This window comes from Rhipicephalus sanguineus, chromosome 3, assembly GCF_013339695.2.
Source record: "Rhipicephalus sanguineus isolate Rsan-2018 chromosome 3, BIME_Rsan_1.4, whole genome shotgun sequence".
NCBI lineage: Eukaryota > Metazoa > Arthropoda > Arachnida > Ixodida > Ixodidae > Rhipicephalus > Rhipicephalus sanguineus.
This window is the reverse complement of record NC_051178.1, coordinates 156,350,336-156,364,501: the sequence shown is the minus strand read 5'-3', so window position 1 is coordinate 156,364,501 and position 14,166 is coordinate 156,350,336. Positions and strand designations below refer to the sequence as shown.

Below are 14,166 nucleotides of genomic sequence, written 5' to 3'. Positions count from 1 at the left end.
ATGTACAAAGCTACCTTGCAAGACTAGAAATTGGGTAAATTGGTGCAGTTTGAGCAGTTCAGTGGTGCAGAACATGCAACACAACAGGAATAAATTTGTCAGGGCATCTTTCTGCAGATTATGTTTACAACTGAAGGTTATGAGGGAGCAGCACCTGGTCAGTGAGTCTGTCCCACTCCAATGTTGAGTCATCTGCAATAACCTTGGGTTGCACAGGCTGTTCCGTCACATTGCTGTGAACATGGCTTCGAAGCTGACTCAGGTAAGTAGCAAGAGTCTTGCAGATACTCCTGCGAAGCTCTGCCCTTTCAGTCCAGCTGTCATTCATGTCTCGTGGGTGCAGCATTGTGAGTAGGTGGACGAGGCTGGATAGTAGAAGCTGAAATAGTGGTGTGAAATGAGACATTAACCCTTTTGATACCGTAAAATAAGAAGAAAAATGTGCCAAAATTATTTTTTTAAATTTTTCGCTCAATTTGTATAGCTTCTTTCTCTGAATAAAATTGACCATTTTTTCAATTCAATGGGGTTCCTTTATGTCACTAATCGAGTAAAAAAAGATACCTCAAAGATGGCTTCACTGCATGACAGTACAATGAAAAATGGCAATAAAATAAAAGCCAAGACACAAATGGCCCAACATGGACAAGTGTGGCCATCTTGCATCAAGAAACACAAGTATGACGAGTACAGTCTTCATTGGTTCCATGTGGGAACAATTTTTGTTGACGACGAGTATAGCCGTCATTGGTCATCTTGTTACAAAATCTCATGATGACTATACTCGTCAATGGTAGCGAAAGGAATAAGATCAACCTTAGAAGTGCAAGTATGAAACAGACAGTATGGCGTAGCGAATGTACCTCAAGCAATACTCGCATATCTTTCTTGCCAGTGACAAAATATTTAAAGGGGCCCTGCAACACTTCGCCAAGTAATCATCAAATGGCTTCATTAAAGGAGTTAATTGCCTCACGAATCGAATGTCATGAACATCTTTAGAATCCTTCAAGTATGAGTGGAGTTACAGGGATTTGTCGCATGCTTTAGACGCTTTCTCTCTTCCTTCGTATCACCTAGCGCGCTGAGAGCTACGCAGGTGGGGATGACAAGAGGGCAAGAAGCTACATCTGTTTGTCAGTGCATGTCATGACCTTGAGCACAATCTTTCCTCTTCTTTTTTTTTCCAAACGCACGCCTTCCTTTCAATGTGATTGCGAGCAAGCACGCAGGCGCGTCGCGCCATCCCGCGGAAACTATGCAGCTCACAATGCTCAAATCAGCCAATGGCCGTGGAGTTTGTGTTTATGGCATCATTTGTCGAGAGAAGAGCGAGAGATTTCTTGCTGACTTTGAGAATTAATTGTGAATTCCAGGACGCGTGCTGCGCTATAATCTTTGGCTCGCGTGTTCTGAGAAGCAACTCAACTACGGATCGGCAGAATTTTCTGACCATACTGAAACAGTGTTGCACGGGCTTTCCTCACCATCTTTTTGCTATGTCTGATGATTGCGAATAGGCACAACCCCAAAATTTGTTTCTTACGTGTGACATAAGAGACAAATTATAAGCAGCAAATCTGATAGGAGCTTTAAATTCTGAGCACGGCATTCTGCTAACTATAAGTACACTGATCGTAGTATACAGCAGCTTGCTATCAGAGGAAAACATGCTTTATTCATAACACGAGGATCATGACATGACTTTCAAGAAACAATTGTCACGACCGATGAAAAACACTGAACAGGCTGTTAAACATTTACCGCGGTCTATCGAACAGAGATGTTTACGAGAGTTAGATACTAAGCATGGCTCAGTAATAGAAAAAATTATACAAGCAAGGTAAGCATGCTTTATTGGCGTATGTACAGAATGGGGACTTTGGAGGTAACAACCACATTCTTGGAACGAAAGTAATACTGTGAGTGTAAGTTTATAGCCACTCTGGCACATTTTCCCAAAGACAGCTGTACGTGACGATGGCTTTGCCCCCTTTTACAACTAGAGGTGCTGGGTCTTTCGTTTGGTGTTTTTTCCCAGAGCAGCATGTAGTCACCTGAAGCAATTGCTGGGAGAACAGCTTGGATGAAAGGTCCTCAGAATTTTGCCTGATGATATTCGTCAGCTCTTCCAACACTTTGCTCCACGTCTCTGCTTCCCTGGACAGCAGCTGTAACTGAGCACTGCTCTGTCGTGGCTCAGGCTCCTTGGATAACTGTGCTGCCAAGGCTTGAAAAGCAAGTGAACAGACCACAATATAGAACACAAATGATCCTTGAAAATACATAACTATTATACAAGTGACAAGTCCTTCACATTCCAGACAAATAGGAGGTTCACAAGAAAATGTGAGACTTGAATCAACAGTATGGTTGAACAAGGAACTTCTCTAACTAGAGACATTCTTCTTCTGATCACTGCTGATTGCATTTGCATTATACATAAAAGAGAGTGGCAATGTTGTCATTAGGTCCAACAAAAAAGAAACACTATACCTTAAATTACAATATGAATGCACCATGTAGTGTTTCAGGGTATGCCAGGAAATCAATGTGCAACACTTGGCTTACTCAGTCAAACTTCTTCACCTATAAGTGACAAGTAGCCAATACAAATTTAAAATATTCGATGTTACTTTAGTTTATTTATTCATATGCAAATTGGGCTCTCTCTCTCAATGCAATGCCTAGGCAATGGGACATGTCATAGCACGGTACTAACCATTAACTCTGACCACACAGAGTTTTGTAGTAGATGAAGATTTCAGCATACCATGCAAAACAATACATGTTGCTTCCCCCAAATGGAGAGCAAAGCGAAAGAATTTTTAGACGTGGCTGTCTTTCTGTAGTTAAAAGACAGCAGTTAATGCTCTTTTTTTTATGTCAACGAAAGCATCCATGAACATTTACAGTATGATTCACAGCACAAACAGCTGCACTGGGGTCGCGTACATTTGGGCAACATAAAATTAGCCAACTGTCGCATGAGAGACAATAACAAAGAGTTAATGAGAACCCTTCTGAAATTAACCCTTCTTTCCTTAATAACAAAGAGTGAAGCTTATAGTGAAGTGAATACACATTCAGTCTTTATCACTTACCATCTTCTTTGGCCTTTAGAAAGAAAGCCACCATGTCAAGCTGTCGATTTTGGACGCCACGAAGAAGCACAGTCAGATCAACAGCCATTGCCTGCCACTGATTTAACTGAGACAGGTTCTCAGCAGCCCTGGTGCCAGTTCGCTCCATGACCTAAGTACGAAGAATTGAACGACTCAGCCACAGACATGACTTTCCCAACAATGCGTTTAATTTGGTACAGCAGAGCCCTAGGCAGAGGCCTTAGAACGGTTTGAAAGCATTGCATAAAGAAGATCGCGATGCGCATAATGCTCTATCATGATTATCTGAGCCAAATATGACTGCTTAACACATTGTCAGGAACCTGCAAATATGAAGCACTAATTCCAAACTGTTGCTTTCTCCTTAATGGCAATTATGATTCAGCTGTCTGCAGCTTGGCAATGTTATCGGAAGTTCTATGGTACATGCAGTAAATAGACATGAACATAATTGGTTAAACAAACCTTACAAATACATTGCAATATCAATGAAGGAATAATGCAAAGTGTTGATACAGCACTATATATCATCGTCAAATAAATTATGCTCGCAATTTCAGGCAGAAAGTTTTCACTAAACAATGCGGCTAGCAAGCAGGTTCCTGCATCAGTTTCATTTCATTGACTCACTCACCAACAGCTTGCAACTTACTGTCTGAAAATTTTACAAGAAATTTACTTCAATTTTTATACTATTGGGCAACTGGAGTAATATTCAGCCGCAATAACTACCATAGTGCTCCGTATGCATGTGATGTAGACAAGCTTGCATGTGTACATAAACCAACAGCTGAATGAATTATGACGACCTGTATTTGCCATACTTTACTTATATTAGGTCTTTTACTCACAGAGCGTTGTTTCGGTGTTTATCCCTTATGGTAGTAGTTGGCATGACAAGATAACAATTGTTGTGCAAAAGGCACTTGTGTAATAATAACACTGTGAATATGACCTCAGACGTCTTTAAGACTGTCAGGAAAGCCTCAAAAGTGTGAGAAGCATCGAAAAAGCATGATAAGGCATACCTCTGCAAGCAGTCTTCGGGTGGCAGCACCAAATGTAAATGTTGCAGTGCAATGAGAAAAAAGAAATGCTGGAGCATGCCCCATAGTGCTTCTGGTGTCATAAACAACGGAAAATGATCCTTCCTCAGGCAGGCCACTTTCGCTATGCAAAAGAAAATGTCATAAAGTGTGTACAATACCATTTTAGTTTGTTTTCTTCAACACATATCACGTATGAGTGATCGATCGTGATGACCAATGTTCATGCACCAAGCATGACCTCCTTGACACGACACCAAAATGTGTCACAATATATGCCGCTAAACCCTGCTTGTACTTTCATTACAACATAAGCTACTGCTGGCACGTCTTGCTCCTGTGCTGCTGAGTGGTTCCATAAATTTGCAATTGGTGTCATGCACCTGAAAAATGAAGCAACGAGTTCCGAAATACTAACCACTTTTAAACCAAAGTGGCTATTTGCAATGGTCGTGTGATCTCTGTGAGTTGCTGGTGTGAGCAAGCTCCAGAAGTAATGTCCACATCAGGACCACAAGATCATGGCAAAGTCGGGATAAGTTTCATTATATAAGGAGCGAGAAATATGAGTGCTGGGGCTTATAAAGAGATATCAAACAAAAGTATAAACTCAGGAAAGCTAACCAAATTTTAACTTTATTAGCCAAGCCTTGCTTTGTTTCAGATTGTGGATTTCTTATTATGTAATCTGGACGTCAAAGCAGCAGGAGGTCAGGCTACAGATAACCAAAGCGACACAAATGTGCAATTTATGGAAACCAAATTTTTAATTTCTGCATTCAATGTCCGACAGCATCCCAAGTGATGCTGACGAGACATTGTAGCTCCACATTAATTTGGTCCCATTAATTTGGGTTGCTTCAAAATGTTGTTTAAGTCATAACTGATATATATGAGATCATACGAAAACACTGGCAAGTGTTGCGTAGTTTAATTATATTTGTGCACAATACTGATGGCTTAAAAGATGCCTATCGGCCACTATGCAAATCGTTAACAGGCAATCAAAGTTAGCATTCCTAAAAAGAACACCTCCTCTTGCTTCCACAGTAGTGTACAAGCCTGCAAATATGCACAAAATCTTACCAAGGCACTAAAGTGAACACCCGATTGGCGTCCAATTCAAATGTGGCCAGATTTTGCAGGCCTTGAGCACCACAGCACAAAATTAGGTGTCTGTCATCCGGCATCCACATGACGTGCTGGTCAGCGTCTTGGATGGACATATCAAGCAACAGCTGGCAGGGAGCCGTTGCCGCAGGGCTGGGCCTTCCTTTCGCGAGGCCAGTGATGATTCCCCTGGACTTGATCGTACGTTTAGGAGCATCCTTCTCGTCAAGCGAACGTCGCAAACGCACCGTGTACAACTTCGTGTGGCCGACGCAAATGATGGCAGTTTCTGATTGGTGGAAGACGCAGAAGTCGGAACTCTTCTTGAGATCGAAGAGGTCCTGCTGGAGCTCCCAGTGTGCAGTTTGCGAGCCATCTTTGATATCGTACGCAACTGAAACAATCGTCAAGGTAGTACATGCTGTACACGTGTATGTCAATAACCCAAGTACAGTTCGTTCCTGAATATGGTTAAAAGAGAAACTTGAAAAATGCACGCCTTTTAGACTTTATGTTTCGTAAACTATTGCGTGGCAGCATTACGTAGTTAACTGCGATCCACGTGTAAAGGAATTCGGTCAAGATAACACGTGGCGAAAGATGCATCAGTTCACAAATGTGTGGACAGGGTGCAAGTCCCTCACCAACGAAAAGGATACGAAGGCTTCCCTGTGACGTAAGCACATGCAGGTCTGATCCCAGGACTCTAACTTTTAATATATCGCAAGGAGATTCCAGGCACCACACAGTTTCCAACTCATCACTTATCAAGACGGCGCTCGCAAGGTGAGATTTGTTGATTAGAAACACGAAGGTGCTGGCGTTGCAATAAATCAGCTCGATTGTCTCAGGCTCTGCAAAGAGAAGGGAAGATCACACGGGCCATGCTTGGCAAATGCGAAATGTCTGGGTCACTGACCGTGTAGTGAAGTCCACTTAAGCTGCTTCTTCACATAGGACCCGTTGGCAAGTGAAGAGTACAGCGATAGATCGTGCTGGTTTGATACGATTACGAGTTCATCTGTGTTTACTCCTTCTCTCCATATGAAGCTGGAATCGAAATAGCAAGATGATAAATATCACACTAAGCGTAAACACATGGCAGCGGCCTCTCCTGCTTACTCTTGCACACCGTCGACTTGCGCTGTGACAAACTCGGTCTTGAAATCTACCACACTGAGAGAGCAGTCATTCAAATAGCAGTAGGACGCAAGGTTCGGCGACGGGCTTATTAGTGTTCCTCGTATTAATTCCCTACAATGACTAGTTTTCTTCAACACGGTAAAAGCCATGACTGTCCTCCTAAACTATGCAACATGACTACATGAACGATCACACTCGCAGCACACGCCTCCAGAATGTAAACACGATCACGTGCAGAAGACGCTATGGCGGCGCCCCCTATAGTTTTCTATACTGTGTATATTAGCTTTGTGCCACAACAGGTAGCCACAAAAACAGTACTTATAATCGCGGGTGTAAAAACATGCGAAATATGTTTCACTTCCCGTGGTTCATGCTAACTTCGTTTGCGACGCACACGCCGTTACTGCATTGCGGAGAGTTGAGAAAGTGGAACGTGCGAAAGTTGATTGATGTGATCACGTTCAACATGCGTGATTGGTGGGCACAAAAATCCAGTAAGCTCCTCAGGAAGAGTTTCGTGCCATATATTTCGCGTGCTTTTTTTTTTTTTTTTTTGGGAAATGAACCCAGTTGATATTGATATCGTTGGTGAGTCCCCGTTTATATCGTTTTCCCGGCTATAACGCTCTGAAACGCCGGTCTCCAGGTTCACTCTGCGGTTGTTCAACAGTTTGTTGGCTCAATTTGTGCTCAAATATTTGTCAATTAGTAGGTCCTTCCTTCATCTATGGTGTTGTCACAGGCATTACTAATGTTACATTTTCTTGTGTGACGCGGCCTTTTCCCGTGTTTCTTTAACAGGAATATGAAGAGAGTTCTTTCTTGCGCCTGCAGCACATGAATGCACTCATTACCCGCTGGAGAAACATGCAACAGTATATGTCAGGAGACCCAAAATAATGGACTTGACGTGAAATATCACCACTGCACCACACCACTGCAATATCTGCCATGCGCTCCGAATGCTACAAAGCTCATCACACATGGCTGCAATCGTGGCTTGCATGCAGTGGATTGATAGAAAAAGGAATGCTTCATTAGTTTCACTCCGAATTGTTAAATAGTCATTCCTTTTTTTTTTTAAATTAAGAATCCTATAGGATACAAGTGGTACTATAGGCACAGCTGAAAATTTTAAAGGCACTTTTACATTTCATTGGCACTCATATATATCATAAAACAGCAAAAGTTCCCCTTTCTATACAAGATCAAAGGTGCTACATGTACATTGGAAAATTGGTGCATAAGCAATGCATAACTTATGCCTGCTGACAAAGTTGGACTTCTAATACAAAGCTTGCTGGGTCTAGAATTCACTTACCAGTTGAAACAAGCCACATTCACAAGTGTCGCAGCATATGTACCACTAGCCAAACTACATTCCATTTGGTATTTTCCTGAGAAAGGAAAGGCAAGGAACTTGCAACTCATTACTCTGCTACACAATTGTATAGATCAATATGTTTTGCCGTTTGCCAGTATTATTTCAACCATTTATGAAAAGTACTTTTCACACCTTGCATGCAGTAATCATAGATTTTTTCCACTGCACTACAGGAAGGAAGAAAAAGCTGCTGCAGCAATATACATTTGTTACCTATCCTTGTATATGTGCCTTGTATGCTCATACATCTGGTACCACATGTATGCTGCGAACATACAATTTTTTATACTCCCTACTGCGGTGCCCTTGGGTTTTTTCGTGTGTGTGTATGTTAATGATACAAGCTGCAACATTCGTAGTTAAATTGACATCACAATTAACAACATGTACTTGTTAACAAAGGACCTTGTCATCTAATGTGTTTGGTTTCCCTACATATGCAGTGCGCACAATTTAGCATTCATATTTTACAGCTACACTTAACATGTAAACTTTTATGGCAGCAGCCTCAGGTCTTTGGGTGGCTACTTTTCTTCCAGCATACCACGCTAGCCTATGCTGTAAGCAGATGGCTGAAGGGTCACGTTAAGGCGTAACATACTCCACATCACAGATTTCCCATGTTCACGACATTGTGCGATGTGCGTACATATTTATCTAAAAGTCTTGCTCACGTCCACAAGCACAAACTCATTGTGTGCCACCTGAAGATTAGGTCGCAAAGCATGTAGCAAAGATAACACTAATGTACTGCAATTTCACACTAGGAAGTATCGTAATAATCAGTGAATCTTCTAGTTCTGATGTGGTCAGTTATTTTTCTAAAGCTTTCCACATGTTAATTGATGTGCCCTGTACAAGCAAAGGTGTACTGATGAGGCTGGTAGCAGGTGACCCTGATAAGTAGTCTGCCTTTGCATCAGATTTTATATACAAAAGCTTATTTGGGAAAGCTGCAATGCAATACACTACCTGCAAATCATCTACAAGGTTTAGTTTCTTCCCACGACCCTCGTTGCATTTTTCTTCTTAAACTTCTTGCAACACACTAGGGGATTCTTGAGATCCCCAGAAGACAATCAAAATGACTGGGGGTGAAAGCCCATCCCAGTTTAAAATTCAATTAAAATTAAATTCTGGAGTTTAAGTTCAATATTTAGGTGAGGCATCAAACATGTGACCTCGCACTCAGCAGCATAATGCCACAGCCACAGAGCTATTGCAGCGGGTGCTCATAAAAGCTACAATCAATCAAGTCACAAAGCGTGTGTGAATTATGACCAAGCATTCCAAATAAGTGGATATAATAAGCCAATGAATCACTAATCAATCGGCTTGCTAGCTCTTCAATGCTTACCCAATACAATAAAATAGTTCCTTCAAACCAGACAAGTGAGAACTTGTCTGAGAACTTTGCTGTCACTGAGAACTTGGCTGCAGATGAGCTGTTTCAGAGTTGCAAAGTACTCAATTGCAGCACTTACAGGTGGTGGTATTGGTCCAGTGGTCTGCCGTCTTCCGTCAGATTTATTTATGACGGAGCCTCGCGCCCCACCAGATGCCATCACCCATGCACGACTATCATCAGCATTCATGAAGTTATCCCAACCGATAGTGACAGCACTGTAATGCTCTTCCGCAATGCACAGCGATAAATTTGCAAACAAATCCATTTTGCCTCCAAGCTATCTTGCCGCACACAGGAATCCAACCATACAAAATGTTTTTGATGCAATGGTGCCGTAACCTCCATCCAAGCTTCCTTTATCATTTCCACAGGTGTGCTTAGCAGGATGTTGGTGGCCACTTCATAGCAGCTACTCCTGCATTTGCTTCAAGGTCAATGCCACGTGTAAATGCATACTGTCAGAGATGCACTACCATAGCCTGTGTAAAGACTACAACTGTCATGCTATCTTTTGTTCGGAATAAACAAGCATTTGTCAGAACTTGAACTGTTATAAGTGGGCTAAAATTTATCACTTTAAAAAAGGTCTGCTTGGCATTACTGCAGCTGTCATCCATGTCGGTGGAGGAGCGCATCCATTATGCAACGCTATCACAAACACTTGAGACCTTCCTGTCCTGGTTTTGCATACCTACCTGCTCCTCTGCAGCACTCGTAGCTTGCACATACTCCACAGTACTGCATTTTAGCAAGAATGTTGGTAGTGTCTGTTTCTTGCTTTATGCATCATGTTGCAACGTTGCTGTTCCAGTTTGCCTTAATGGAACTGGCACACTCTGCAACGTTGTTTCATTAGAATAGTGCTGTACATGTCTTTTTGCAAAATACTTATGCTTAAGCTGTTCATATAAAAAGGGAGTTTTGTCCTAAGTCAGGCTGTCGTTGCACGAATGCTTCATAGCACATTCCATGAGGGGTGATCAAAAAGTTCTGCGACTAGCTCCCTGGCACAGTGACGGAATGCAGTACGTGTGGGAAGTAGGTACAGATGCCTTGCATATGACGTCGGACATGCAGCGTCCCACTGTGCTGGTGCTCCAACATGGTGGCTATACGATGATGCTAGTGTATCGCATTCAATGACATGGAATGCTGCTGGCATGTGCGCGAGAACTTGCAGCAGAACCACCGCGCCCGATTACAACAAGTGCAACTTTCTAACGTTGCTTGTCCACCAATATGCCGGCTAACATGACATCAGTGCAAGCAATCCAGAACTTATGGCCCTGGACTTAGTTACAGAGTCCAGTAGCACTATGGTGTGAATGCCAGAAGCTGAACGGCGTTGTAGACAAGTATACTGGGGACTTCATTGTAGACTGCAAGTCACTGAAAATATCAAACAATAGACCTCTCCCGGGGTATGTCCCACCGCAGCATCTAAGTCACTGTGTGATGTCACCGGCGAATGCGCAATGGTAGTGGTTGGCAAAACACCCCTGCTGCTGGCTCAGCGTGGTACAGTTGCATGGTGCTTGGCACGCTTTTTAGTCTTTCGATCCTCTACAGTCATCTTACCATTGCAAGATTAGTTGTGGTGTGCGTCAGAGAACATATATATAGGTGTGTGGTAAACTACATGACAAAAAATTTGCCACACTGGCTGGCTGTTTAACTTGAAGAAGTGAACCCATGTGGCAGTCTGTGCGAGGAACAGCGGCATACTCTTTGAAAAAAATGTGCCGTGTCTATTGTGGCGTGTAGTGTGCGTTGAAAGGCAGCAACGATATTGGCTCACCTTTACAGACGACGAAGCTAATATTGTGTGAGGCGTGTGAATAACGATGCATCTTGGTTGCGAAAACATTGGCGCGCGTTGTGTGTAACAGGGCCAGTCGCAGTGACCAAATGTTGATGGAACACCAGGATTCGACATTTTAGTGAAGGTAAAAATTAATTTGATGTGATGATCTACGAGTGTGTACATCTCAGAGTTTGCGCTGTGTGCAGAAAAAAATACTAGTTCATAATCTCCGGGCTGAAAGGTATGACTACGTACGAGCTCCCAGCATGTTTTATTTAGCATTGCCGAAGCTGCATGTACGCTTCGCCATGGCGAAAACGCAAACCCATTAAAGGTATCACATTTTATCAGAGATCTCATACGTCGTAATGGAAACAGTGGAGGTTCTTGTTTGTCATATTCTTGTTGCTTACCTTTACGGCTCTATATGAAGTGAAAGCGCACGCTCCAAGTTTGTGTATCAAGTCTGAAGCAGCACAGTAAGTATGCAAGCAAGTTGTAGGCATCAGATACAGTGAAGTAACCGCACAAGAAATTATGTATATAATTAAATTATCATGTTTAACATTGCAAAACTGCTCAGTGGGTTATGAGAAACGCTGTAGGCGAGAACTTTGCTTTAATTTTCATGGGGTTTGTTAAACTCAACTGAATGCATGGCAACGAGTGTTTCCTTGTCGTTCTTTCTCATTCATCTCCAATCAGAATTTTGTGCCGTTAGTGAGAACCAAATCCATGACCTCGAGCACAGCAGCTTCAAAACGATGTTGCCGCCAATGCTGCGCATAGTTTACAACTGCAGTGCAGATGTCACGATGGAAATTGAGTATGTTCACATGCATGCCTTGCAAATATTTCTACAAACACCAGTCATCGTGAGAATGTGCAATGTTTGCTTTCAAAGAGGATAAGGTTTCTTTATGGCTGTCATCTATGATGAGCAAATCGCCATATGTTGACCTAACAGATTCGTGCATTGTAGGCAGTGACTTTCTTTTAAAAGCTACGACTTCAGAAAAAAAGCAATTTGCAGAAACTTCTATCGAAGGAATGCAGGCACATGCAGCTCTGCTGTGCAGAGATCCCGCCGGCGAAACTTTTTTTGCCAACCAGCACCTGTTCTGAGGGTGGGGCACTCGTAATGATTCAACACTTTTTGCAAACAGGGAGAGGTCTACTGCCAAGACATTCACCAGCAATGTTGGATGGTTCTTTATAGCAAGGGATATCTTTCACAGCCACTTTCGTGGCAGATATGATCACCGGGGATGCACGTGTCTTTAGTATATAGCTCCAACCAGAGGGCCAAGCAGCACCTATCAAACCAAAGGAGATCCGGGTCTAAGTTTAACAAAATCATAGGTCAGGAGAGCAAAGTAAGAGCACGCCAATTTTTTTCACGAGTTGTCATGGAGCTGTACACTTCAATGTTTGCATCGCATGGCAAGACTGTCAACACACAATATTGCGGAAAAGTTACAAGTAGTCTCAAAGAATTCAGAGAAGAGCACGATTCACCACAACAATGTATCTGCTCACAGAGCTCGGGGAATTGTTTTCTTACCTTTCTTTGTCCTGCAATAACAGTACCACCACAAATCGGAATCCACCCAAAGCGTTTCTTTTTTCTAACCATCAGTATGCAGCACAGATTGGAAGGTTGCCAATTTTTAGCCCTTCATGATGTCTTTTTGGATCACAGAAGATGCCTAACCCCCTTCACTAAGGGAGGCGTTCATAGAAAGCTTTCTGAATGTAAACGGGCATTGGGAGCAGTGTACTGCCTAAGTGAAACAACTTCAAAGACAATTGCCAGAGTTCAATGCAGCAGCTCTTTTGCAATGCAGAGACCCTGTCGTGGGACTTTTTGATCACACCTCGCAATCGTTGGTGACTGGCAATTAACACGAATCACAGTGAAGAGACAAAAAGAGCAATCAACCTAATAGTCCTTGCGGAATAAACACTTTATGATAAAGCGAAGTGTATATTAGTTGCATTTAGTAAGGCATGTAGTGTCCAGATGCTCGATCCTTCTCGATGTATTCGAAGTTGAGGGTTCAGATCCCGCCGAAGGAAAGTGCCGATTTTTTGTCCACTTCAATTCACTTCAATTTACGGCACAATTACTGCACAAAAGTCAAAAACAACCCCTAATGTCCTCTATGCTTTCCCAGGCCTAATTGTACGTTCGATTAATTTAGATACGTCTAACACATAAACGAGCCCCTCGAAAAAAATTCCCCTTCTTTCATTTGAAGCTTCAGCAGTTACAAAAAACACTATGGAAAACTTATGAGAGCATTGAAATCTCTTGTCCCAACTACCCACGCAGTCCTATGCTGGAAACAAGTACAGGTGAGCAGGGAACATTGGACCGTGGTGGCTTACGTGCAGTTCGCGGCTAATGTAGTCTTCGTTTACCAATGCGATCCTCATGCAACTCGTACTTGCATAACTGCTTAATTACTTCTACAATAATAGCTGCACATTTTTGCTATCTCCTGTTGAACTACTTTTAAGCGTAGGTCAATCCCAAGCCAACCCAAGGCAAGTTTTGCCAGAACTGCTCTTATAAGACAGTTCCAATATTCCTTTACCGCAAAATCATTTGATGGCATGTTGTATCCTACGGGGGGAGGGGACCACAGATCACTAGAGGTCTTAAAGTACTCCCACACATACAAAATCAACTGTGTGGGTCATTGTGCAGCTGAAGACACCAGTGGATACAGCTATTCCGCTCATTACCATGACACTAGCACTGCTTGTGAGAACGTAGACTCCCTTCACAACACACCAAAAAAGATGCGCGCATATAAACTATAGCGAAAGCTTTTTTTTAACCAAAGGCACAGTGCACTCAATTAGAGTTACTTTACATATACCAACTTGTGGCAGAGTTTGGGAGGTGGTTCAAACATAAGTACCAAGTATTAGAGCAGTGTGTTGCAATCGCATATAGAGTTATACAGGATTTTCTGCACTGTATAACTTCAAGTGAAGAATGTTATAATTAATCTTTTCACTGGCACCTACCTGCTCAGGTCAACCAATACAAGTAACTTCTTTTTGTTCACTTCCCCCATAAATCTCGTGAAAAACTTCAATCAGTTGTCAGTGCCCTAAAACCTATGCTGGAT

The 14,166-nt window shown here is 42.4% G+C and overlaps 2 protein-coding genes across 2 annotated transcripts in view; both read right to left on the bottom strand.

Moving 5' to 3' along the window:
• Positions 1-6,643, bottom strand: part of LOC119386004 (spatacsin-like) — a 46,230-nt gene extending 39,587 nt beyond the window's left edge. Inside the window, exons 1-8 of the mRNA XM_037653357.2 lie at positions 6,404-6,643; positions 6,201-6,331; positions 5,941-6,135; positions 5,258-5,675; positions 4,154-4,295; positions 3,105-3,255; positions 2,058-2,230; positions 155-379 (exon numbers count right to left, since the gene is read on the bottom strand). Coding sequence (XP_037509285.1) covers positions 155-379; positions 2,058-2,230; positions 3,105-3,255; positions 4,154-4,295; positions 5,258-5,675; positions 5,941-6,135; positions 6,201-6,331; positions 6,404-6,573 — 1,605 coding nt within the window. The 5' untranslated portion in view covers positions 6,574-6,643. The remainder of the gene's footprint in view (positions 1-154; positions 380-2,057; positions 2,231-3,104; positions 3,256-4,153; positions 4,296-5,257; positions 5,676-5,940; positions 6,136-6,200; positions 6,332-6,403) is intronic.
• Positions 6,644-12,894: 6,251 nt separating this feature from the next.
• The window catches only part of LOC119386003 (low-density lipoprotein receptor-related protein 1-like), a 67,664-nt gene continuing 66,392 nt past the window's right edge, over positions 12,895-14,166 (bottom strand). The window contains exon 45 of the mRNA XM_049414192.1: positions 12,895-12,917. Within this exon, the coding sequence (XP_049270149.1) occupies positions 12,895-12,917 (23 nt within the window). The remainder of the gene's footprint in view (positions 12,918-14,166) is intronic.